This window comes from Carcharodon carcharias, chromosome 22, assembly GCF_017639515.1.
Source record: "Carcharodon carcharias isolate sCarCar2 chromosome 22, sCarCar2.pri, whole genome shotgun sequence".
NCBI classification, from domain to species: Eukaryota; Metazoa; Chordata; class Chondrichthyes; order Lamniformes; family Lamnidae; genus Carcharodon; species Carcharodon carcharias.
This window is the reverse complement of record NC_054488.1, coordinates 12,047,049-12,074,598: the sequence shown is the minus strand read 5'-3', so window position 1 is coordinate 12,074,598 and position 27,550 is coordinate 12,047,049. Positions and strand designations below refer to the sequence as shown.

At 47.3% G+C, this 27,550-nt stretch overlaps 1 protein-coding gene across 4 annotated transcripts in view; it reads left to right on the top strand.

Annotated features, from left to right (window-relative positions):
• The window catches only part of LOC121293614 (dynein heavy chain 9, axonemal-like), a 530,687-nt gene that overhangs the window by 218,975 nt on the left and 284,162 nt on the right, over nt 1-27,550 (top strand). For 2 of the 4 annotated variants that reach the window (XM_041216734.1, XM_041216733.1), the window contains exons 42-44: nt 17,326-17,487; nt 19,537-19,733; nt 19,861-20,023. In XM_041216734.1, the coding sequence (XP_041072668.1) occupies nt 17,326-17,487; nt 19,537-19,733; nt 19,861-20,023 (522 nt within the window). Of the gene's footprint in view, nt 1-17,325; nt 17,488-19,321; nt 19,734-19,860; nt 20,024-20,124; nt 20,256-27,550 lie in introns of those variants that run through there. The other 2 variants (XM_041216736.1, XM_041216737.1) reach the window with 2 other exon arrangements.

Sequence of the window (27,550 nt, the reverse complement as noted above, 5' to 3'; positions counted from 1 at the left end):
CAGGGATCTGCGATCGACTGAGGATGTAGGAGTTGTGGACACTCTCTAGAAACCATGCGCAGACCTGCAGGATGTGTTTCTGGTGGTCGCACACCCGCTGCACGTTCAGCGAATGGAACCCCCTGTGTTTGATGTAGTTCACTACGTGTTGCGGCAGAGATCTGAGCGCCACATGAGTGCAGCCGATTACACCCTGTGCCAGTGGGAAACCCGAGATCAGGGCGAATCCAATCGCTGTTGCATCCTGACTGTCCTGGTCCTGGTCCTGTGCCCTCGCAGTCTTCAGCGACACTGGTTCTCAGTCATTTGCAGGAATGAAAGCTGGTGTCTGTAGACCCTGGGTGTCGCTAGGCACCGACCAGCGATGGTTCGTTGTGGCTCTTGGCGGTGTGTGTGGGATCCCCAGCCGCCCCTTCTTCCTGCGGTTGCTGCTCCTGCCCCTGCACAGCCAGGAGTCTCAGTCACTCTCTCCTCTGTCGTCTTTGCGCTCTGTAGGCCATCAGGCATTCAGCTAGTTCACCAGGCTCCACGGTCCTGTTGTACTCCTCCTGCGGCATGAAAAAGAGAGAGACACATGGTTAGCATGGGTGTACTAAGAACCAAAAGAGAATTACCTGGAAAAACTCAACAGGTCTGGCAGCATCGGCGGAGAAGAAAAGAGCCAACTTTTTCGAGTCCTCATGAACCCTCCACAAAGAACATGTCCTGGTTCAGAGTGAAGGCCTCTTAACATTTCTCAGAGAGTGCTGGCACCACTTGGATCAGTACACTGCATGGCTGCCCGAAATCCCATCCACCTCCACCCCACTCCACCTGACCGATTGGCGGCAGCTTTGCCTATTAGACTGCGTGCTGTGCCCTCAGCTCAGACACAGGCATTCTCCTAACCCACACGACATGGCTGCCCTGTTAGTTTGAACCATCGGGGAGAGTGGTCTAAACCGGGGTGCTGACATTGCCAAGGGGGTGTGAGCACTTCCACCAGTCACTGCTCCATGGCCAGGTTTAGCGAGGAGATTGTACATCGTGTGCAGTCATCCAACTGCTCTGCAGTCCACTAAAATGCTCATGACTTTGCAGCCTGTGACGAGGGGGTTGAAAAGCTCTGGAGCACTTGGTGACACTTTGATGCCTCCGCGTTGCTTGAGGGGCAGATAAGCTAAAGCCTGATGCCAATCACATCAACGTGGCTGCGTCTGAACTGTCTCAGCTGCAGAGGAATGGTCACTTTATACAGGTTTCCCGAATGTGTGGCTGCTTCCCACGCCCATCCTATTCCCCCCCCCTCCCCCCCAACCCCGAATGCTTGTGCGTTATATTCAACAGCAGGGCTGCCCTTGCCCTGACCCCACAAGTCGCCTCAACCGCAAGGCGGCCCTACTCACCGCCCCCCTCACAAGTCGCCTCCAGGGCAAGGTTGCCCTAGACTCCCAACCACCCAACGCCCCTGAAGCTTGAAGTCCAACAGGTGACCCTGGTGAGCTCCGCATAACGTTACTGTGCACTCGCCTCCGAGTTCCCCTCAAATTGCGGCCCGCCAAGCGCACGCCTTTTACGTGCTATTGTGAAACACGTCGGCGTGCTTTCCCGCCGACGCGGATGGATGATTCAGCGGGAGGGTGGTGGGGGTTGGGGGGGGGAGGATGATTTCTGTGGGCTGGCCTAATAATGATACGCAGACGCATTACAAAGAGGCTCCTGACACCCGGATGCAGGAAACGCGGCCGGCCATGGGCGGGCTGAGTGGACGAGCACGCACTGGTTTCCCGCTGTCGTGAAACCGATCGCACCATGTTGTCCACCTGCACCACCCAACACGCCCGGACACTGGTGGGTGCCGCAAATCCCAGGCTAGGAGTTTTCTGTCTAATTTTCCCCGGATAACTATCCAAGTATTTCCCATGGAACCGTCTGAGTCCAGCTCAGAGTAGGAGACGCTCGCGGAGGGTCATGGGGAACAGGGGAATTGCCCACCGGACGTTCAGACTTCCTGGACAATTCCCACAGAGGGCCGGCATCGGGACTTTGGTGGGGTCCCAACCGCGCCTTGGGTCGTATGTCCAGTCTCTGACAGTTGGGAGACCGGGGGGGTCTGGGTCATTGGTACATTGCCAATAAAATGCCACATGTCATTTGACAGATTGTGAGTACTGTCACAGGAGATAATGCCGACATTAAATAAAAGTGAAGGGGTCAACCTGAGAGAATTGGCTTTATGATAATTTCTAAAGGCAACGCTGAGAAGAATGGACAGGTTCCCAAGCAGAATCGTTCCTTCTCGTGAGTTCCGGGAGGACTCTGGATGAGGCATTGAAAGGAAATCTTGAGAAGATTGCCTGCTATGAAGGTCATTTAGAATATTGTGAGCAATTTTGGGCCCCGTATCTCAGGAAGGATGCTCCGGCCCGAGAGAGGGTCCAGAGGAGGTTCACGAGAATGATCCCAGCAATGAAAGGCTTAACATATGAGGAATGTTTGAGGACTCTGGGTCTATACTCGATGGAGTTTAGAAGGATGAGGGGGGATCTGATTGAAACTTACAGAATACTGAAAGGTCTGGATAGAGTGGACGTGGGGAAGATGTTTCCATTAGTAGGAGAGACCAGGAGCCGAGGGCACAGCCTCAGAGTAAAGGGAAGACCTTGTAGAACAGAGATGAGAAGAAACTTCTTTAGCCAGAGAGTGGTGAATGTATGGAATTCATTGCCACAGAAGACTGTGGAGGCCAGGTCATTGAGTGTATTTAAGACGGAGATAAATAGGTTCTTGATTGGTAAGGGGATCAAAGGTTACGGGGAGAAGGCGGGAGAATGGGGTTGAGAAACTTATCAGCCATGATTGAATGGTGGAGCAGACTCGATGGGCCGAATGGCCTAATTTCAGCTCCTTTGTCTTATGGTCTGAGTGGGGGATAGTAACCGCTGAAAACAGAATTAGGTCAAATATTATTCAGCAAAAAACTGGCTGAACAGTTCATTTGGATTAACATATGGTGGCAACGAAAAATTAAAATGACAGTCTGCTGAGGTTTTTGCCAATTATATTTTATGGTCTATTTTACTAACTTATTTATGTTGTACTCCCATCACAACTGTGCTTCCAGTTAATTCAAATACTGGCATATTGCGTTTTTTATTACCAGTAATTTTTTGTTGTAGACGGAGTAGATGTTATCTGATTTACACGCTGTCCCCCATTTACATTCACTCTGAATCACCCTTCAGTGGCATCTGATGGAAGGATGTGCAGTTAGAGTCAGTTTTATCTCACGTGTAGTTCACGGTGCATGCTGCCAGACAATGTAGGACAAGTAAATAAAGCAGCATCTGTCACTGTGAAGTTCGCCGAGGTGCTTTGAAGTAATGAAAATGACCTGAATTTTGCAATATGGGGAGCGGCGAAAGACTCAACTTAAATGACTGATGCACCTTGGAACCCTGAGGAAGTGCCGAGGCTCTCTCACATGCAGTTCAAACGTAAACTTCCGATCACTGGTTTTACCCTGTGCGGACTGTTGCACGATTTTTCCGACAGTGGACAAGATGGCCATATCCATGCAGACTTGGGCTGTTTGCCCTCTGCTTTCCCTGTTTCTTTACATGGATTTACTTCGAGCTTTTCCCAGCAGGTGTAAAACCTGCTCAGAAGTGTAGCTCTAAGTAAATCAATTCCAATATCAAAGCACTTAAGCACCACAGCAACCCTGATACAGTTTGGTAGCTGCCCCTATGCTGCTCAGCACTCTTTCTCCGACACCCTTTAGCAGCCCCCGGATATCGCTCAGCGCACCCTGACAACGTTCACCTCGCACCCCCCACCCCCCCACCTCACAACAATGTTCACCACAGCCACCACACCACCATCCCACCACCCCCCCACCCCCCCAACCACCCACCACCCTGGGCAAGATTCGCAACCCTCTCCCCTGCACCCTCTGAACAGTGCTCAGCCCCTCTCCTGCACGTCCCACTCCAGACTCACCCTCCAGAATCTCTGGCTCCTCTCTGGCTGATGTCAGATGAGCATTGTGAGGAGGCGTGGGGGTGGTGGGGCTGGTGCAGGAGGGGTTTGTGAGGATTGTCTGGGGTGAGGTGGAGGGGGGGTGGTGAACATTGAGCATTGTCAGGAAATGAGGGAGTGGCGGGGGGGTAAGCATTGTCTGGGGGTGAGAGGGAGGTGAACATTGTTGGGGCGTAAGGGGATGAGAAGGAATCACAGAATCTCACAGTGCAGAAGAGGCCCTTCGGCCCATCGAGTCTGCACCAACACGTGAGAAACACCTGACCTATCTACCTAATCCCATTTACCAGCACTTGGCCCGTAGCCTTGAATGTTATGATGTGCCAAGTGCTCATCCAGGTACTTATTAAAGGATATGAGGCAACCCACCTCCACCACCCTCCCAGGCAGCACATTCCAGACCGTCACCCCGCTCTGGCTAAAAAAGTTTTCCCTCACATCCCCCCTAAACCTCCTGCCCCTTACTTTGAACGTATGAGCCCTCATGACTGACCCTTCCACTAAGGGGAACAGCTGCTCCCTATCCACCCTGGCCATGCCCCTCATGATCTTGTACACCTCAATCAGGTCACCCCTCAGTCTTCTCTGCTCCAACGAAAACAACCCAGGTCTATCCAACCTCTCTTCATAACTTAAATGTATCATCCCAGGCAACATGCTGGTGAATCTCTTCTGCGCCCCATCCAGTGCAGGCGGTGAGAATCATTGGGGGAGTGAGGGGGAGGTAAGCATTATCATGGAAACAATGGAAACAAAATGGGATGAGGGAAAGGAAGGCACTTTTGGTGTTTGAGTTGTGCCAAGGGGAGCTATGCAGTGTCGGGGATGGGGGTATGTGAGCTGTGTCGAAGGGGAGCTGTGCAGTGTTGGGGGTGGGGGTGTGTGAGCTGTGTGGAAGGGGAGCTGTGCAATGTTGGGGGTGGGGGTGTGTGAGCTGTGTCGAAGGGGAGGCTGTGCAGTGTCGGGGGTGAGGGTGTTTGAGTTGTGCCAAGGGGAGCTGTGCAGTGTTGGGGGTGGGGGTGTGTGAGCTGTGTTGAAGGGGAGCTGTGCAGTGTTGGGGGTGGGTGTGTGTGAGCTGTGTGGAAGGGGAGCTGTGCAGTGTTGGGGGTGGGGGTGTGTGAGCTGTGTCGAAGGGGAGCTGTGCAGTGTTGGGGGTGGGGGTGTGTGAGCTGTGTCGAAGGGGAGCTGTGCAGTGTTGGGGGTGGGGGTGTGTGAGCTGTGTCGAAGGGGAGCTGTGCAGTGTCGGGGGTGGGGGTGTGTGAGCTGTGTCGAAGGGGAGCTGTGCAGTGTTGGGGGTGGGGGTGTGTGAGCTGTGTCGAAGGGGAGCTGTGCAGTGTTGGGGGTGGGGGTGTGTGAGCTGTGTCGAAGGGGAGCTGTGCAGTGTTGGGGGTGGGGGTGTGTGAGCTGTGTCGAAGGGGAGCTGTGCAGTGTTGGGGGTGGGGGTGTGTGAGCTGTGTTGAAGGGGAGGCTGTGCAGTGTCGGGGGTGGGGGTGTGTGAGCTGTGTCGAAGGGGAGGCTGTGCAGTGTTGGTGGTGACAGCGACATTTAAAAACTCTGCAAGTCAATGAACTGAAGATAGACTTCCAGAGGCACGACTTCAGTTCTTGATGAGAAAGGGGGGTGGCTCTGTTGTAGTTATGCTTCGCCTCTTGGCTTCCAGACTCTGCTCATCATTGGATTCAAACTGGAGGCAGCACCGTCAGGCCTTAAGCCTAAGGCTCCAGCGTCAAAAGCCAAGTGGGCTTTTCAAATCGTAGTTGGTGGTGGGCTTCACTGCTCCATTACTGACTGGAAGACCTGGGCCAATAATTCAGACAAGGAGTTCACTGACGATACTGTTGCTGTTTGTGGGAATATTACTGTCGGTACTGCACTGCTAAAATGCTGTGCTGCAAACATGAATCGAAATTCTTAAATAGGATAAAATACTTTCTACCTTTGTCAAAATGAGGGCAGTAAAACATAGTAACCCAGGCATTGTAGACAGATGGGAAACAGGGACTTATAACCAGGTCATAGTGTGTTTGTACAGCAGCTATTATGTTCACACAAAGTGATTTCCACTTTGCAGCAAAGCTGAAGTTAACAGTATAACTCCAGAGGTGGGACCTGATTAGGGTTGTCACGTGTCCAGGATTAAACAGGAGAGTGGAAAATGACTCTCCTGGATACTCCCCAGAACAACCCGGGAGAAAAAAAATAAGTCACAGAAAGATTTTCTTCTGTTTCACTAGTCTGGCCAGACGAGCAACAACAGAGCTGGAACATTGCACACTCAGGACACAATGGAGGAGCAGCAGTCATTGTCAGTTTGCTGCTGCGTCTGGAAATCTGCTCAATCTGACACTGCTCCGCATTTCTCCCGGGGTCTTCTGAGCCCGGCTGTCCCAAAAATACAGGACACAGTGTCCCTCGGAGAACTCCATTGGACTGGGAGAAAGACAAGACAAGGCCCCCTTTTTACAGCACCAGCTGCTGTATGGTAAGTTGAAAGGTCCAGTCTGAATGTTACCGAATGGCTGTTGGTGAAGGGTTGAGTAGCGCCTAGCTGCGTAGGTGGGTAAGTGGGTAATCAGCTCTGCGTGTTGTCGGGTCAGATCGGGTGGATAATTGCTGGTTGGGGGGTTGTTGGGGGATCGGGAGGGTAGTCGGGGTGGGGGTGGGGGGTGGGGTGGTGGTGTGGTCAGCGGGGTTAGCCGGGAGATTGGGAGAGTAGTTGGGAGAATGGCTGCGGGGTCAGAAGGGTAGTTGGGGGCTCAGGGAGCAGCCAAATGGTCAGGAGGTGTTAGTAGGGGGAGGTCAGGGAGTACTCGAGTCAGGAGGGTAGTCAGGGGTGAACAGTGTGTGGGAAGGTGGAATGTTATGGAATGTCGGTTAACCAGGTGTTGGCAACTGTAGGGCTGGCCCAGAAGTGAAGTGGCTGTGGAACTTTCTCTATCCTAAGGGCAGAGGCAATTTCACAACACTGGATGTGTCAACATGCACTTAGCTCTGTTCTGAGCTGAAGAATCCCAGTAACAGCCAGGCAGTGTTAACAAGCTGGAGTTAATACTGCCTCTGGTTTCAGAGCAGTAACTGCAGCATAGAAGTTTGGCTGGCCTCCAGAAGTGAGAGCAAACCTGCAGCACTTTTACAATGTAGAATTTTTCCACAGTAGAAGTACATGGTTGGTTTTTTTATGGTTCAATTGGATAAGTTCTCTCATGGCTACATACAGAATTGAACATACACACTCCACAAACTCAAGTGTCACTTTATCCTTTAGAAAACCTGCTGTACAAACTCGCCATTGGATTATTGCCTTATTATCATTTCCTGTTGCCTGTTGGTCTACAACACATTACAAGTTTTGCTGCCAAATATTTTAAAAAGATAGAAAATATTAAAATCCTGGCTCTCCATTTGTGGACCATCCCATTGTTTTAGCTCAAACTGGACCAGGAGAGCACCCTCAGCAAGTTTCCTCTAAATCATGACCTACTCTATTTTTGATTTGCCATCACCATTTTTCACTAAAAGCTCCTTGGTTAACTTCACAGTATTGACCTTAGACTGAAGAGAAATGCTTGTTAACTGTGAATGCCTCGGTACAGTGGCATAAGCACAGTCATGTTCTCCAGACCTTGAATTAGCAGAAGATTAATTATTGAATTGGATGGCTGTGAACAAACAGTACAAATACAGATTTCACTTCATTAAATATTGTTTAACTTCATTGAATATAAAAAAATAATAAAAGGTCATGATGATTTTCCCTGAATATTATTACATTTTGAACAGCAAGCATAATATAAAACTTGTATATGAGGTTTAGTGTAGCCACCACAGACCCTCTAGCCCAAAGCTATGGAGGTCTGAGGAGTCAAATGGGGTCCTCCTGTTCCCATGTTCTTAGCTCAGTAGATCGAGAAACTAAATAGTTGAGAGCGTATTCCTGATACAGATTTGAAGTTCAACCTGCAGTATAGGAAAACAAAGGGGAGTGGGAAAGTCTCCTCCAAGATTTGACCCCACATTAGGCCGGATCATAGAGAACATTGTAAACTTTCGGTGGGTTCCCACCTCTCTCTGCACTGCTGCCCATCACTCCCCCTCCACTCGCTGTCTTCTAATTAGGATGGGGCCCCTGACTGCCCTGAGAATTTCTATTCTTTCCATCCATTACCACCGCTTCCTGGAGTTGCCTTATATGGCAGAGCCAAAAGTTATAGCATTGTAAAAACAGAATTACCTGGAAAAACTCAGCAGGTCTGGCAGCATCGGCGGAGGAGAAAAGAGTTGACGTTTCGAGTCCTCATGACCCTTCAACAGAACTAGGTGAATCCAAGGAAGGGGTGAAATATCATTGTATTGGCTGTGTTCACTCTAGTTGACCTCAGTCTTAGGCAAGGTCTTCAGTGGGAGCCTTTCTTCAGGGCTGTTGTGCTTCGTTAAGGTCGCTTGCTGCCTCATATCTTGTTGCAATGGCATCCCCATTGCAGCATTGCTGGACTTTCCTCATTTGTATGGGTGGGCTCCCACTTGATGATAGGCATCCCACTTTGCTTATGTAATGAGCTGGAACACAAGCACAGTGTTTGCATTATTAACTGTGTATCAATTATGTTTGTTTATAGACAGGTGGAACGTATTAATTGGGGTTTCATTTGAGCACTTCTAAAAAGACACTTCATGAAACTGCATTGTTGCGTTTGGAGGTCAATGCTTGTAATGCTTCACTCCGCAAATAAATGTTAGACTGAGCCAAGATTGGTTTCAGTATTATCCTCCACAAATGGGCTTTCTGGTCTATAACAAGTACTGGGGTTGGAATGCACTCCCACTCTGCTAGAACTCAGCCCTAATGAGGAAAATGTTACCCATCCCACCTCCTGCTGCCAAATCTCTTCCAGAATCCAACAAAATTTATCAGATTAATGTGACACTGTCCCAAAACTACAGCCGGGGGTGACTTTTGGCCACTCTCCAAATCTTTCCATCCCGCCCACAACGATATCTACTGGTGGCATGCTAGAAAATCTCACCCTACAAGAGAAGTCAAGATCTCAGAGGGTAATATCACTTGATGCCATGTTTTTGTTTATTATCAGTTTAATTGTTGCTTGTTATGCCTATACTATCAGTGTTATGAGAGTTTTAATCTGTTGCTGGTTATTTCTATGCAATGAGTTAACTTTCAGTGGCTTGGCAAGAATTAGTCAGAACACCTAGTACAAACAACTGTTTGTCGAATATACTTTACCTCCCTGTGTACAGACTGCTCTTCTGTATTGGCATATCGCAACAGTTCTCATTATGAGTGGAACATCTTTAACCCATGAAAAATTTTTCCAAAACATGCTTATAGTTGCTAAAGTAGTTCACTGCTTTAATATAAGCTGTTCTTTCAGGAGAAGGCTTTCATTCAGACTGATCAATTGCTTAAATTGACAGCAGGTTCTAATTTATCACCGTGTTTGCATTCACTCTTAATAAGCCTGGAGGGAAGAGGTTCGTTGTTGACATAGAACAAGGACTGTTTTTGGGAGCTTATTACAGATTGAAGATCTCCCAATTTATACCATCACCTTTCGCCCATTACCACTCTGTCCCATGCACCTACATTGGCTTCTGATATGGCAATGCCTCAGATTTAAAATTCTCATCCTGGTTTTCAAAGTTCTCTGTGGCTTTGCTACTTCTTGGCCTCCTAGCCCCTCCAGCTCTATGATCCTCTGATATCTCCATGCTTCTGCCATTCTGGCTTCTTACGCATCCCCTATTTTAACTATACCACCATGGACGGCCATACTTTCAGCAACCAAGGCCCTTAATCCTGTATTTCCCCAGCGAGAATTTTCTATGGTCCCTCTTCTCCTTTAGGAACCTCCTACCTCTGGCCAAGCTTTTGGCCATCTGTCCAAATATCTCTTCCAGAAGCTCGGTGTCAAATTTTGTTGATGACATTCCTGTGCAGTGCCTTATTTTACCACATTAAAGGTGCTATATAAATGCAAGTTATGGCTGTTGTCATTGTCACAACTCGCCATAGATATTATAAGAACATACCATCATGTTCTGTTATTTGTGAGCTGCTAGACCTGTCTGCCTTTAATCATTCTGCCATTCAAAACCACATGCTCCTAGTCTACTATTCTTAAACATAATAATCTACAAATTTGGCAGCTGACTGGCCTACTCAATATGGCAGGTGGGAAGCAGATACTTATTTCAAATTGTAAGTGCGAATTGGGAAAGGGTAATAAATTGTCACACAGTGTCTGTACCTGGAATAGGAATATGCAAATTAATGCCTGTATAATGTTCTCATTGCAAAACTGGTTTTTCCTGTGTCAGCTGGTATTAGTGCTGGCGGCATTCACCAAAATAAGACCTAGGTACCGCTTGGTGACAAAAAAGTAAGATATTTTGAAATGTACTTAATTGATTGTGGGGCTAGGAGATGCCAGGATGTTTATCCCGAGCTCATGTTTAAAGGATACAGGTTGCCACTATCCCTTCCCTGATCATCACCACTGTCTCCTGACCCAACTTGCGCTCAGCCGACTGACTCGACCACCTCCACTTCCTGTGCCCCAATCCCTCTAGCAGCCCCTGGGATTCAATCCCTCTCACCCCAGCTCCCAATCACACCCCTCTCCCCCACCCTCTCAAAAAGGATGGGCATGCCTGAATTTTTAACCGCAATATAAACAACCAACTTACTCTGCCATTGAAATTTGTACTTTCTTTCTCCACCATGTTTTGGTACATCAGTTTGGTTTGAGTGGGGTATCATTTGGTGACTTGGCAAGGCTTCCCACATGAAGAACATGATCAGGAAATGTGTCTGTCAGTTTGCTGCATTCAAAAATGGAAAATCAAGGCGGACTGGAAGTGAGAAGATAGTAGGAGTGCAACCCTACTTAAAAGTAATTTTTGTATTTTATGATAATTAAATCACTATAATTGTCAGTGAATTTGTAATAATGACTCTAGTTTAAACTAAAGTTACAATCACCCAATTGCTATCATATATACATATATAGTATAAAAAGGATATCTATGCACACATTAAAAACACATACACACACAGATGTACACATATATTGTATGTATTATGTATATAACCAAGTTTATGCAATGTACGAAACTCTGTGCGATTATAAGAACTGTAAATGAAAATAAATAGCTCCAAGCAGATCTTGTTGCGATGGGAATTGGGCTCATGATTGGAAAATGACATTTAATTTCAATAACTGTGGTGCTATGAAGATGGCAGGACCAAAACTAAATATACTTCTATCCTATGGTTTATTGAGAAAGAATGAGACCTTGGTATTATTATAAATAATCCCCGAAAGGTTCATGACAAGTGTTGTGAAGTGATTACTGGGCTGCATTGCCAGGTAGATCTTGTGCAAATAAAAACACACTATTTTGTCCTTATTTAAGAGTTTGGTTAGGCCTCACTGAGGTGCTCAGTTTTGGTCCTCTCAAAAGATGATTAATATAGATGCATGATAAAGATTCCGAGGTGGGCCCAAAAGAATAATACCTATTTTGAATTGTTTACTTCAGAAAAGCATAGCTTGATCTGGAAGATATACCAGTTCAAAACAATTAAATTGGTTCACGTAGATAGATTATTTCAATTAAGTAGCTGCATAACTTCAAAAGAGAACTGGACCAATGTGGTCCGGGGTGGAGATCATGCCACACAAAAGTCAGGCAGAATAATAAATAGCATAACTTATGGTCAGTGTGCTCTCTTGGGCTAGTTGTGTTTATCTATAGGGCTTGAAGAGGAATTATTTCTTCAAACACTGGCCTTTTATTTACAAAGAAAATCTGCTTTTGTGCCTTGTAAGAGACGGTTGAGTGATGTAAATCATGATGCTTCATTCATCATGATTCCATGAGGAAGGTTCAATGGGCCAACTGACCTTTCCAAAAGGTTAAAGGACCTATATATTCTTGGTTTGGCTCTTTTTGGATGTCAGTTGGCACCACATATGTCATCCTTTCGGTTCATGGGAATAATGCCAAGACCCGAGCAAGCAATTAAGGGCAATTTTTACCTCGGCGAGTGGGTGCACGCCCGACCTGCTCGAGTGTAAAATGATGCACGTTGACGTCGGGCCAGCGTCCCAACATCAACGCGCACTCGTGCGATATTTCGGTCGGTGGGCGCACACGGTAATCGGGGCTGTGCCCACCATTAATTAAGAGACCAGTTAAGGCCCTTGATCCCTCAACTGTCGGCATCTTAATGTTGCCCGTGCGATTTCTCGCCTGGCGCATGGGCAAAACGGGCAGGTGGGCAGCCCAATTTGCAAAAGCTCATCCACGGGCGGGATAAAAAAGGGTCAGCAGCATCGTCATTGTGAGTCCTGAGGAGTTTTGGAGACTTTGTGCTGCTGGTAGCTTCTTTGAACTGGACAACTTCATCTTGGTTCTGAACTTCATTCTGAACATTTCTAGGCTTCATTTAAGGACGCATTTGGTGTCTTCCAGGACCCTGGAGGATTCAGATTGTGTGGGCCCTTCCAGGTATCAGACAGCCTTCCCTTACCCTAGTGATGGGGATTGTGGTCTCTGCTGGTGGCATCTCCTCTGAGGAGGAAGAGAGGGGCAGAAGGGAGAGAGGCCAGCTGTCCCAGTGCAGCTTCCAGGGGAGGGACCTGTGGGAGGAGAGGCGCAGGCACAAGGGGCGCAGAGTCAGCTGACGGTCCAAGGTGGAAGGGGCCACAGAAGACGCCACTATCCTACTGCCAGGGTTTACAGGCAGCGATGCAGCTTCCTCAATATGTCTGAGGTGCAATGTCGAAGGAGGCTCCGCCTCTCCATGGAGACTGTGACCTCCGTTTATCAGATGATTGGGCCTGAGATCAGCTCCAACTGTGTGGATGGGCATCCCATGCCAGTGGATCTGAAGGTCACAGCGGTCCTCAGCTTCTGTGATACTGGCTCTTTCCAGGGCTCAGTGGGGGATCTTTGTGAAGTCTCCCAATCAGCTGTCCACAGTTGTATTAAGCTGGTAACGGACGCTTTGTTCAGGCGGGTATTGACTTTCATTCATTTCTGCACAGACAAGGCCAGCCAGGCTGAGCGAGCCAGAGGGTTTGCAGCCATTGCTGGCTTCCCTCGTGTCCAGGGTGCTATAGACTGTACACATGTGGCCATCAAGGCGCCAGCAGGTGAGCCCAGTGCCTTCGTCAACAGGAAGGGCTTCCACTCCATGAACGTGCAGATAGTGTGTGATCACAGGATGCAGATTCTACAAGTCTGTGCAAGGTACCCAGGCAGCTCCCACGACGCCTACACCCTCAGACACTCCCAGGTGCCGGGGTTCTTCAGTGCTCCAGCCCGGCTGGATGGATGGCTGCTGGGTGACAAGGTCTGTCCCTTGAAAAGGTGGCTCATGATGTCTCTCTGCCACCCAAGAACAGAGACGGAGCAGTGGTACAACAGGAGCCACGTCTCCACAAGGGAACGAAATGTCTTCTCAAGATGCGCTTCCGATGCCTAGACTGTTCAGGGAGTGCACTCCATTACCTCCCAGAGCGGGTGTCACTGATAGTGGTTGCATGCTGCGCTCTGTGGCACTGGCAAGGGGGGACCCACTGAAGGAAGAGGATGTTGACGCAGCTCCACAGGCCACAGAGGATGAGTCCAGTAGTGAGTCTGAAGATAATCCCGGTGAGGAGAATGCTGAGGGCATGGAGCCAGACTCCAGTAGTTTCCAGAGAGGCGGGACATCAGGGACGTGTTGATCCAATGCTCCTTCAGCTAGGCTACCAAATAAGAACTACCGCCTCATCCCAGGGCTGCGCCTCCATCCTAGATCCTAGAAAGGACTCTTTCCTTGGCCCTCAAAATACACTCAGTGCCTGTGCAATAAAGTTCCAAGAGACCCATGGCCTAGCGTTAAATACTGGCCTAACCTGCACATACAGAACAAAAGAAGCATACTCAGGCCAATAACACAAAATCAGATGCCATTTAATGTTGGAACTCACAGATTCTTGAGCTGAACAATATCTGTTGTTAGTAGTCACACCATTAAAAAATGAAAAGCTAAATGGGGGAACAAAAGATCACCCATGACCAGCCCCTCTTGTGCTTCAGCTGCTTTAAACTTACGTTTACGGTTGCTACGTCTAGGTGTTCCCCCCTCGCTGGCACCAGCATTAGAGACAGCCTGCTCACTCGGCTGTCCTGTTGGCCTTGATGACCTTGGCACTCGTCCTCTGGCCAGTGGAGCCTGTGCTGGCCCCGCCAGGGAGGGAGCGGCCAGTGCCACGGCTGGGATCTCCCCAGTCACCGCAGCCTCGTCAGTTGCCACCGTCACTGGCAGGCAGGCAGAGCAGCTGTTGCTGCCATCCAGAGCGCCCTGAGAGGAGCCCGCAATGACGATAAGCAGCGGGTGTGCCAACATGACGGTCACTCTGGATCTTCCTGCTCACCATTGATGGACAGGAACCTAGCTGGGACACTGGGTGCCCCATCCATGTCTCACACGGGCACTGACCAGTTGAGCTCAGTGCCTGTGTGAGGGTTTTGCAGGTCCGGGCGCAACCCCAGGAACCCCTGATTCTGTTCCTGGAGCAGCCTCTCCATGAGAGTCGCCACTCTCCTCTTGGAGGAGGCAGTGCGCTCAGCCATGAGGGTCAACACAGTGCTCAAGCTCCGCAGGGGCACCTCTAAAACGGAGACTATGGCACGCATACCCTTATGGATCTCCACCAGATCCTCCTGTGCACTCTGTTGGACATTCTGCACCTGCTGCCTAATGGACGACTCCAGAGGCCCATCATCAGCCTTCAGCTGAGCATCGTCCTGGGCATCAGCAGTCGTCTGACTGCTGGCTCCCTGGGCACTCTCTGCCTCCACCTGCATCTCAAGCCAAGTGTGAAGTGCCCTCACCCATGTGCATCCAGATAATAGATAGTGATTTAATGCCCACTGAGGTGCTGGTATCTGCGCTGGTGCCTGCTTGAGAGAGTGGGTGTGACGCAGGTGCCTGGGGAGCATGGTCAGGGGTCAGGATCCAGGGTCAGGGGTAGTCCTTCAGGGCCCGGAGAGCAAACGCCTGCTGGTGAACCTAAAAGGGCGAAGAAGTATATGTCATTAGTGAAGGTCATCCCACTGTCACTGTGCATGCCAGGCACCCTGGTGAGACAACGCATATCTCCACCACCGTGCCCTCGTCTTTTGATTGTCAATGGGGACTCCAGGTTCGAGACTCACGTGAATGAAGAGAGTACACTAGAATAGTTGCACCAGCCGAAATCCTCAGTGCGCTGCACTCTTACCTTCGTCTGACATCCAAACTCACAGCGGCTGCACGACTGAGGTGCATGGTGCCACTCTAGCTCCAAGGCTGCTTCATAACAGGAGAGGATGAGGAAGTGTGGGGGTTCCCCTCCAGTCCGCAACCTCTCACTATTGTTATGGGATGTCTTCTCCTGAAAGGACAGAGGAGCATTGATTAGTCCACCCTTTATCTGCAGCGCCCTCGCAGGCTGGCCAACCCCACCTGAGGGACACCTCACAGGGCACATCCGAGTCGTGGCCCTCGAGCCGCAAGGCGCTCAGTCCAAGCAGCCAGGCCTCACCCCCTTGGCCAGCTCCAGCGCGATTGACAGTTGGCGCTCGGACTCTAGCACCCCTGAGGTCCGCGGGGAATGGCCAGCCCACCCAAAGCCAGGTGCACCACACCACATCATGGCTGCTCACCTGTGTTGCCACCTCCTCCCGTGCCTTCTTGGTGAGGTGTGCGGTGGCCTCCTCCTCCTCCCATCGCTGGGGGGACAAGGGTGTCCCTTCTGGCAGCCGCCTCCCCCTGGAAGGCGGCGAGGCCCTCGTCGGAGAAAGGTGGGTCCGACTGCCCCGCCAACCTCACCTCCCACGTGGGTTCTCCTTCCTGGGTCGCAGCCACGTCGCTGCGGCAGCTCCGACGCAGGCTGCCTCCCTGGGGTTGCCTGCGCTGCTTTTGAATCGGCTGCCAGGTCGCCGTTGGACCCGGTGGACAGCAGGCCCCTGCCCCCTGCCCGCCCCTTCTGAGAGGTTCTCAAGCTGGCTTTCACGCTCGGAGGGCCTTAATTGGCGTGAAATCGCCTTCCGGCATTGATCACACGCTACGGTAGGCTTCCCGACTACCACTGCCTAACCCCGCTGAGCCCGCCCGACGAGGTCAAAATTCTGCCCTCAGTGTATAAGTAAGGGACTCAGTGATCACAGCTCCTGTTTATGTTTTGAGTGATCCCAACTGCATGCCCATCAGGATCAGTTCTGAGACCCTTTTATCCAGGTCTATATCCGTATCCACTTTGATACCTTCAACTATGAAGTCAGCGGTACAATATTTTATTAGTGATTCATAATCCTAAAGTCTGACAAAAAGGTGCGATTTAAATTCTCTGCTGTACCTTGGGGAGTCCATCTGAATCTGTCTTGAGGAATCCTTCAATGGCTTTTACAATCCTTAATGGTCCTCTGACTCATCATGTAGCTAAAAAAAAAAATCGCTATTGCTATAACAGCCACCTGCAAGCTTTTCCAATGATTTTTTAGCTGCTGTATTGGTAGTATTTGTTGCCTTTATGTGAGCTCAATACCTGGCCTGTTCTCAGAACTATTTTCTTTGAAGCTGCAAAAATGCGTTTTTTTTTAATTCATTCATGGAGTGTGGGCGTTGTTGGCTCAGCCAGTATTAATTACCCGCCCCCTATTGCCCTTGTTCAGAGGGCATTTGCTCCAGCTCAATTCGTTCTTCGACATGGTCCATTAGCTAATGTTTGGTTTTGTTTACTACGTGCCCCTCCGATAATTCCAGGTACATACGTGACTTCCTTTTCCAATGAATTGATTTTAAAGATATTCTGTTTAACATCCTGTCTAGTAAGCTTGCCCATTGAACTGCTTTGCCTAATGTACACATTTAACCTCTGGAAATCTGGGTTTTACAATGTTTGAGACACAGGAAAACAGTAAATTATATTGTAGGAAAAGTTGGAGAATACTTGAGGAAGGAGGTATGAACGTTTTGGATTTGAACTCACCCCTCCAACAACAACTATCATAGGTTATAATAAGGTTATAGGTTATAAGGTATAGTCAGGTTGTTCCAAAACAGTGAATTGTGAAATACTTTGCTTGGTTACAGGATGCTAGTATATTTATACAGAAGAAAGGACATAATTGGCTATAACGTGCTTTGGGATATCCTCCATTTGATTATATGATTGCGAACCTTTCATTTTTTGTCTGTTTAGCAGACTGCTAGTATCCTAATGCAGCTTTTGTCTGTGCTTTTCACAGGGTATTCTCTTCACTACAACTGACTGTTTGAAAACTCCTCAGGACCTGGTCAAGCTATATCAGCACGAGTCTAATCGCGTCTACAGGGATAAGATGGTGGAAGATAAAGACTTTGGCATCTTTGATAACATCCAGACTGAATTGGTGAAAAAGTTCTTTGATGTATGCACTGCAGCTTAAGGGTTTTAGCAATACAAGTCTGATAATGTGGACATCCCTGGCATTCAAGACATTCCCTTTCACTCATTCTGCAAACAGGGTGGAAAACATGGAAAATTAATTTGTTTGAAGCTATCCCAATGATTTAGATGGTGCGCAACCCTCAATATGATAGCTTGCTGTGGAGACCAAAAAGTCGCTAAGTTTGTTCCTTGGTGCCAGGTGACATCAACTGGTGTGGCAGTGGAAGGTTCAGTGCTTGGTTGGCTTGAAGCCCGGGACCAGATAAAATAAAAATTAGTACTGATTGCTGTCAAGTGACACCTGCTGGGAAGCTTGTGTGTGTGAATATTGGTTTCATATTAGACAGATTCAGACTTGGACCTTTCTCTTGGTGATATTTTGAGACCAGCCTTGTTTGTTTGAAATGGGTAACCACCAACATCAGGATTGTGCCAACTGGACTTCACTACTTTGACTCACACGTCAAGTTTAGTCGCCTGGGTGCAGGGTATCCTGTGCCCCAACTTTAATGGACATACCCAGGAAAGTTGGAGAGAGGACAGATAATTGTGTTTAAGCAGATAGGCATTTCCCAATTAGATACAAATGGAAATAATCAAAAATATACGAATTCTTCAAAAATCTAGTCTCAGCCTCCATCCTGCCTGCTGGGCGTCTATTACGAGGGCACCACAGCGTAGTAGGGTACAGGTTTAGGAGCTGTGATTTGCCATGGTGAGATTCTTAGGGCGGGATTTTCCAGCCCAGCCCGCTGTTGGGATCATCCGGTCCCGCTGAAAGTCGATGGACTTTTGCCTGAGCCGCTGCATCCCGGGCGGGGGTCCCGCCACAACAGGGCTGGAAAATCCCGGCCTTGGTCTTGGCCACCAAACAGTAACCAACCCGAAATTCCCTTGCCCACTTTTAACAGAGCACCACAGGGTTGGGAGGCACCCATTAACCCGTCTGTTTTGCATCAAAGGGTGCCTGGTCCGCGTTGAGAGGAAACACAATAGAAAATTGGACAAGGGCAATTTTTAAAAATTCAGAAACATTTGCACCTTGTGTTCATGTAAGCTTATTGCGAGCAAACACCGTCCTACAGACCACCACCAATCCCCCTCAAGTTTTTACATGTGATTGTAGATGAAGACAATGAAGTGTCCATGATTCAGCCAGAATCCGGATTTAATTTCTCCTGAGAAGGTTCATTTCATTTTTCCAATGGGATTGTTTACATGAGACACTGGAGTAATTTTAAGTTGAATCACTCGGCAAATAAGAACGATGATAGGGATTCGTACTTGTATGGAAAAGGAAATCAGCCAAGGTGTGAAGTGAGTGGCTGATTCAATATCACCTGCTTTCAGTGGGTCTTTAATATACAGAAGACTCCCCCAGTGAGAACTCTGTTTTAATGCTGAGGTAGTTAATTCTTGTGCACCTCACCTGCTGCAGGAGTAATGATGCTGCCCTGGTGGTGGTGCAGACAGCTCAAGGAGGCTGAGTTGCAGTGGCAACATGTACTCTCTTTCTCCAGCTGCACTGATCTTGTGTCACTATCGGTGTCCTTGTGAAACCCAAGCCCCTTATCTCCACGACCTTATCACTCCATCTGGTCTTCTGCCTACCTATGCTACGTTTCCCCTCTGATATTCCTTCCAGCATTATCATCGTTATACCATTGCTTCATGCCACACGACCAAAGTATTTCAACGTCCATCTGTCTGCCACTGATAACTGGCTGTGTTGTCAACTCCCACCAGTGGTAACACCCACTAGCTTGTGTGTCTACCAGCCCATTTCACCCTCCGCCTCCTTTGGAAACGTCAAAGTTAATAAAAAAGAAACTGATCTTTTCCCTGAGTACCGTCTTCTTGGTCCAACATTCTGCACCATAAATGGCAAAGGAAGTAGGATATTGCCTCACTTGAATTGAAAAGCTGCCCCAGGATGTGAAGAGGAAGGGGAAATGAGCCACTTCGTTAAAAAAAAATAAGCCCCCGATTCTTGAAAACACAAAGTGACCCTGTGGCTTTTCCACCCTAGGACATGCAGGAGACACTGGAGCAGACTAGAATCATGAACATGTACTGCCACTTTGCTCATGGTGTTGGGGAACCCAAGTACATGCCTGTCCGGGACTGGGAGACCCTAAACAAAATCCTGATGGAAGCTTTAGAAAATTACAATGAACTGAATGCTGCCATGAGCTTGGTCCTTTTTGAGGATGCCATGAGCCACATGTAAGGATATATACATTTTTTTTACTTTAAAAAATGTCATTTTTTTCAGTCGCTTGCCTCAGTGCTGTTAGTGATGTAAAAGAAATGTAAAAATTGAGTCATTTCTTCAGTGTTTGATTTGTTGCAGTTGCCGAATTAACCGGATTTTGGAGTCTCCCAGAGGAAACGCCTTGCTTGTTGGTGTTGGTGGGAGTGGTAAACAGAGTCTTACAAGGCTCGCGGCTTACATCAGTTCATTGGAGGTCTTCCAGATCACTTTAAGAAAAGGCTATGGCATTCCTGACTTAAAGGTAAGTGGAAGCAGGGTGAATATCAGCCCCTGTCACACAGCCTGGCTTCACCGCTGAACAAAGAGCGCACAGAACAAGAACAGGGCATCTTGCCTGTCCTACCCACTTTTGCCATTGCATTAGAGGCAATTTGCAGTGTTGGAGAGAAACCTAGGGAGAGCAATAACCACAATCAAACATTCAAGAAGGAAAATTTCCTGACAGTTCTCCCTAGTTCCAATGGCAACCGAAGGTAATAAACTCTGGGATATCAATCTGATTTAGATGACCACTGTAGAAACGTCAGCTATAAGTTTTTCAGGCTGACCAATAGACTTATTCCACGATTTTGGAATCATAGTCTCCTCATTAATTATAAGAATGAATTTCCAATTTAAACAAAGCTGTTCTCTAAGGTGACAGAATGGGGAGAAGCCATGCCTGTGATCATAGGACTTCCTTGGTGAGTTTTCCATCTCAATGGTGCCGAGTGCAGAGGTAAAAAGCATTTGACAACAGCTTCAGGAGGGCACAGGAGGGATCAGATAGACTGTCAGCCTGAGATTTCCTCCTGCATTTCCATGTTAGGGTGGTTAGACAGCGATATTGACCGACACCACAGTTGTGAAGCAGATGGAGTGAAAGTGAAAAGCTGTCCTCCGGTGCAGTGAGCCACATACTGGGTGAGGACGGAAACTTGTCGGAGTTTCAACATATTTCCAGCATAATTCTCGTAAAAGATAATAGAGATAATAGAGCTCTGACTCCCCCTCCACCCCACCCACCCGCCCACCTAACACCTGACTCAGAAAATGGTGGAAAATCAGTTGCACCATTTCTATAATATGTAAGAGCAAATGAATGTCAAGGGAGTGGAACCAGGGCAGGGACTCCCTAAATTGGTAAGTCCGACTCCTAGGCCTCATTTAAGATCCAGCTGTACAGGGGAAGCTGGTGCCCCTAGCGAGGTGACTGGACGTGGCTTTCACCAGTGAGGCCCAGGACAAAGATGAAGCCTGTTCCCTGAAGATACATCACACCTGAAATTTACACCACGTTCTCCTAACACCCTGCTGTAACTCCAGGAACAGAGCAGTGGAAACCCTGAAGAAATAGTGTAAAAGCCAGTTTTTGCACTTCTTCTTTGATGATTTAAGCTTCCAAAATTTTTTTTACCCCTTTTGAATTCTGCATGGGATGTCAGTAAGGCCAGCCTTTTTTGCCCATCCCTAAAGGACATTAGTGAACAAGATGGGTATTTATGACATTGGATGACAGTTTTGTGGTCACCATTTCTGAGACTAGCTTTCAATTCCAGATTTAGTAACCTGTCATGGTAAGATTTGAACCCATGTCACCAGAGAATTAGCATAGGTCTCCGGATTACTAGTCCAATGACATTGCCACTCCACCACCATCTCCTTGGTAAGGCTAAGAGGGAAGGTTGGGAAAACCCTGCTCCAGGTATAGATGATTTATAAACAAAATTAGTCATTTTGCTCAGGGGTTTGAAGGGAATGTGACCAGGATTTGACAAGCCTCAGCAACTTCTCTGTCTCAAGGGCAGTGGAGCACAGAGCTGACATGATGCTTGTGTCCAGGTATTCCATATTAATAAGGGGCCCTTCCACTAATCTCACAAACTCCAGCAAAGTCAGTACTAACGAGTCACCACTAGGGTCTTGTAAAGGAAACGTGTGCTTCACCTTTTCAGCTGGTCATTTGACCTGTTAATTACCTGCCTTTTGGAGAGGCTGAGAAGTGAGAATGAATATGAAAGCAAATAGTTAGAAGTAGCTAATCTGATTGGTTGTCACTCATTTGTAGATTGTACAGAAACCCCAATTATCTGGGCCCATTTGGCGTTAATGCTGAGCGCATTGACGCTGCCCGTTAAGATCTCTGTGACCCAACCCCTTTACGCTTTTTCAGCTGTCTCCTCCGACCCTGGCTGAAGGGCCAACACAGCCACATCCATCCCTGGAGGAGATCAACAGGAGCCAGAATAGATGGGAGAATGAAGGACACGTCCCCTTACCATGACAGTAGCTGCCGCATTTAAAGGCCCAAGTCTTTCATTAAGTGAGTGAGTTAGTGAATGGGTGAGATGAGTAACTGAGGGAGGTGGGTGAAGCGTGTAGGTAGGTGAGTAGCTGAGTGGGTAGTTGGGTGGGGGGGGGTGGGGGATAGTCACATGGTCGGGTGGGGTGGTCAAGGGGATAGTTCGGTTAGGGGGTTAGTCAGGTTGGATGGGGTGGTCAGGGAATTAATCAAGGTGGATTGGTGGGGCAGTAAACCAGGTATTAAACTGTCTAGAGTTTCCTGGGTAAGTCCCGTGGATCTGGCCAAAGTCTCTGCCCTGAGCTCCATGTCGGACACTTCCACTGAAGGCCCCAAGCTACTTTAATCAGCGCATCGTAAGTTTAAACTCCCTGGACAATGACAGAACATGTGTGTGCCTCAGAACTTCTGCAGGGTCCTGACGCGCATCTCCCAACTTACATCCCACATTCAATGATCTGGAGAGCAGGAGACTTAGGGGCCATAGACAATAAACTGTATCAAATAATTAATAATTAAAATGATTGTTAAGAACAGATTTTGTACGATTGTTGATTATGATTGATTATATAAATATGAAAACTGTTTAAAACAGTACCCTGCATCTCAGGAATGTTCACAGGTAATCTTCTCACTTTGGGGATTAAATGGTTTATATTTTGATTGAGCTGGCTGAATCCTTAAAGACATCACTGTGGTCTGGGTCTCTGCCAGGTGCTCAGAGAACTGGTGCCAGGGAATAACATGCAGTCCTCCTTCAAAATATTCATCACAGACATGATAGAATTTTTAGGAGCTGCCACCTTACAGCCTTTGTGAAAGGAAAGACTCACACTACTATGAGGGCATTCTGCAACATATAGAGAAGTATTTATTACTATGCTAAATGGTACAGATTAAGAACAGTCTTCATAAACCAAAGCTGGGCATGAATCAGAGGCAGCTGATTACAACACCACCACAATCTGTAACCTCATAGCCTAGCACCAAGCCAGGAGATTAGCTCCATTTCAATCGGGGAGGGCATATAGAGGGTGATGCCAAAAGTAGCAAGCATATGCTAGAAAGAAGCTCTAAGAAGATAGACCCACAATAGAGGGCCAGCTGCATGCTTGCTCCAAAAGCAGAAACTTATAACCAAGCTAAGCCGAGCCACAACCAATGTATTAGAGTGAACATGTTTAACCCTAATCAGTTGAGAATAGTGGTGGACATGAGGCAACTAACAGGAGGAGAAGGCTCCATCCACATTCCCGTCCCCAGCTAGTGGGAGCGAAAGAAACAGAGGAATGATTGGAAATATCTTACTTGGTCTCCTCCTGAGATGCTCAATATCATAGCTGCCAATATTCATGTGACCTTAAGAAGTAGCTGAGCACATTGGAAGGTTATGGGCCATGATAACACCCTGCTTGTAATACTGAAGACATGTGCACAAGAGCTAGCTGACCCACTGGCTAAGCTACCTCAGAGCATCGATGATGCTGGCACCTTCCCAACAATGTGGATAACTGCCCAGCAAAGTGTTATTCGTAAAACGTAGCAGCAAATCTAACTATGCCAATTAACATCCCATCAGACTCAGCAATCATCAGCAAAGTTATAGAAGAAACAGTGAACAAATGACACCAGTAACTTGCTTGCTGACTCATAGTTTCAATCACAGAGAAGAGGAGAGAGTAACTGTCCTCAACATCAAGGAAACATCCCACTGAGTACAGCACTGGGGAGCCCTGGAAAAACTGAGATCAAAGGAGACTAAAGTGAAAACTCCCCAGTAACTGGAGTTAAACCTGACATAAATCAAGATTGTTGTGGTTGCCAAGGACTAATCATGGCAGCCAAAGAACATCATCATCAGAGTTCCTCAAGGCAGGATCCTGAAGAAACCATTTCCAGATGCTTCATCAATGACCATCCCTGATCATAGCATGAGGGATGGAGTTTTCCCGCTGTTAATTCTATAGTACTGCATTAATAACGTCTTCCATTATCGATCAGCCCATGCCAGCCTACAGGAGGACCTGGATAGAATCTGGGCTCCAGCTGCGATGTGGCAAGAAGGGTTGGAGCCATATAAGAGGGCATAATCATCTCCAATAAATAAATGGCCCACCAACTTCGATGGTCCCACCATTCCCGAGGCCTCATTATCAACATCCTTTGGGTTATCATTGACAAGAAGCTTAAGGAGAGTCAGTGGAATAGCGGTCATATCACTGAACTAATAATCCAAAGGCCCAGGCTAATGCTCTGGGAACACAGGTTCAAATCCCACCACGGTAGCTGGTGTAACTTGAATTCAGTTAAATCTGGAATTCAAAAGCACCTTCAGTAATGGTGACCATGAAGCTATCATTGATTGTCATAAAAACCCATCTGGTTCACCAAATCAGTGCCCTTTAGAGAAAGAAACATGCTGCCCTTGTCTGGTCTGGCCTACATGTGACTCCAGGCCCACAGCAATGTGGTTGACTCTTTACTGCCCTCTGCAATGGCCTAGCAAGCCACTCAGTTCAAGGGCAATTAGGGGCAAACAACAGGAGATTAAAGTGAAAACCCTCCAGTAGCTGGAGTTAAACCTGACACTAATTAAAATTGTTGTAGGTAATGGGCATGGGCAACAAATACTGGACTCGTCAATGACACTCACATCCCATCAAAGAATACAAAAACTGGACCAACCATATCAACACTGTCACTACAGAAGCAGGGCAGAGCCTGGGGTCTCTGTAATGAATGACTCATCTCCTAACCCCTCAATGCCTCTCCACTATGGAGCTTGTTATGGCACAATGGATGGTAAATGCCAAGCTGCTCAATTCCCAGAGGGAAACTTAAAACAACTGCCACAATTGTTTTGCAATTTGTATTTTATTTCAATATGCATGCCTTGTATTCAGTAGTAATAAGTCCACTGAGACTTAGTGATTTTTAAGAAAACCAAATTAAGCATTTATTAATAGAAGAAAATATTTTAAGCACATACATAGGCTTACAAATTGCTACTATAATAACTCCTAAATTCCCTAATTAATCTGACCCCCCAGTCACACCTCTGTTAAGGCAACAGTAAAACAACATAGATTTCAACAGACCCAGGCAAAGCTACACAGTATCCTGGACAGTGATATTCAAAGTGATTTTTCTTAGCCTCGGTTCCTGTAGACAGCAGCTTGATGCATAGAGGCTGGAGGCTTTTCACACTTGTTATATCTCCGAATGCCTTCCCCCTTACACATAACCTCATCTCTTTATACATGTCTCTCCCTTTTTCATGTAAATTCAGTTGTTCCAATATAACTTTGCAACTTTATTTTTCTCACAATATAAATCTTTCATAGTTTTCATATTATCTGTAATCTTTGTGAAAAAATAAACACACTGTTTGGCTTAACTTCTTATGGCTAGGTGTAACATCTTGCCATCTCTTTGAAATTCAAACTAACCTAATTTATCTAAAAAGCAAATGTTCCTCACACCTCACATTCTAAAACCTCAGCCATGTTTACATATTTAGCATTTCAAACCTAGCTTCCTTTTTGATAACTCAAAAGCCTCAGACCAGCTGTCTCCAATTCAATTAGATCCCCCCCATACACATTCACACAGAAAAACTAATCCAAACCCCAACTATTAACCTACCTTTACAATAAATCGCAATAATATTATGAAGATTATTATATTTTCATGACAAGCTCATCAGGACTGTGATTGAATACTCATCACTCGCCTCAATCAGGAAGCCTGACACCAGGCAGGACAAAGCAGCAAGTTTCATTGGAATTCCTGCCAATGAATTCAGTATTCCCCCACTCTCCTGTGTTGCTGCATGGTGTACAATCTACAGGATGTACTGCAGAAACTCAGCAAGGTTATCTCAACTGCTCCTGTCAGCCCAGGTGAGAAGGATCAACACCATGGGAATACCATCACCTGCAAGTTGCCTCCAATCCAAGGAGGACTCTTACAACCTTCTCAGTTAATTTGACCTTAGCATCACTACGACCTGAGAACACATTAATGGAATGTTTTTTGCCCTGTTTGCTGGCCGATGTCTCACCCTCAATCACATATTTGATACTGCTTCCTCACACCAGCTTGAACTATTTTCACCCCTTTTTCTAACTATTGACTCTACACTCAGTATAATTAGCCCTGGACTGTGTCTAATTCATATTCTTCGTCCCCACAGACCCACACTAACCCAAGAAGCTTATGTTCATATGCATACAATACATAACCTGAAAATTTTATGAAGGGTATATATGTAAAGGGACAGAACTTCAATTCACAGTGTAGAGATTTCTGACACAATGACCTGGAAATTCTCTGGGTCATGATCCCTGATTGCGGCTTGTATACTTCTGATATTTAACTCCGCTGTCGGTGCCGCCCATTGAATTGAGGGTGGGAGGTGCGGGGAAGATACTGAATTTGCATGGGTGAGACAAGCAGAGCTCTGGTGCCCACCTACCCCAAGTGTCCACAAAATTCAGCACCCCCACCCCCCCACTATTGGCAATGGTTGCCTTGATTTCCGTCTAACCCCAGCAATGACTCACTTAGCCCAGGTAACAAGGGCCGAACATAAAAAAGTAAACAAAACACAAAAAGATAAATCCCTTTCTTTGGGGGATCCAAACCAATTTCCTTGGCTGGGTCCCAACATTTTCAGCCATTGTTTTTACCCAGGGCCAGTACCGTTCAATTCACTTGGCTACCCAGCCTCCAGGGATTCATCAGATCGGCGGGAAGTCTTTGTGTGAAGACTCCCTAGCCCTGCCTCCATCCTCTTGCCTTGGTAGCTTTTGCTCGGTATGTGTCAACATGGAGCTTCTGCCCTTCACCAGGTATATTGGAAACCCCTGGAAAGTAGGATCAGACGCAACTGTGGGTTGACACATTCCCTGCGGAGTTTTGGGTCGAATAATATTTGGGAGAGTTTGCTGACTTTAACTGCAGTAACTGGAAGAATGAGCTGGTTTAATGGCAGGCTGCTTCCTACATCTATTTCAGAGAAAAGGCCACAAACTGACCAAGCTGAACAACAGGTACCTAAAACATGCTGTAATCTGTCTGATTTCATGACAGTTTTAGGATAATCTTACGAGTCAATAAATCACAGACATAATGATAGCTTTCAGGCGATCACTGGCCTTTTCTTTCTCAAGAGAGAGATGACCCACTGAAGTGAGACTGTCAGAATCAGTCAGGTGGTGATAATTTGGATGACCAGTTTCAAGTGTTATTGGGCATGAGTTATCAGTCATCATTTTGTGAGACACTGTGATTTGTCCATTAGATTCAGTGGATAGGCCCACAGCATGAATTGAAGACCAGTTGGATTTCAGTGTAAATAATGCCTGTTTAATAGGATAAGTATGTGAGCCGTGGCAGTTGAATGAAAATGTTTCAACTCCCAACAGCTTTATTCAGGAGCTGACTACAAAGGATTGAATGTTGCTGAAAAGAGAAACGTGTTGC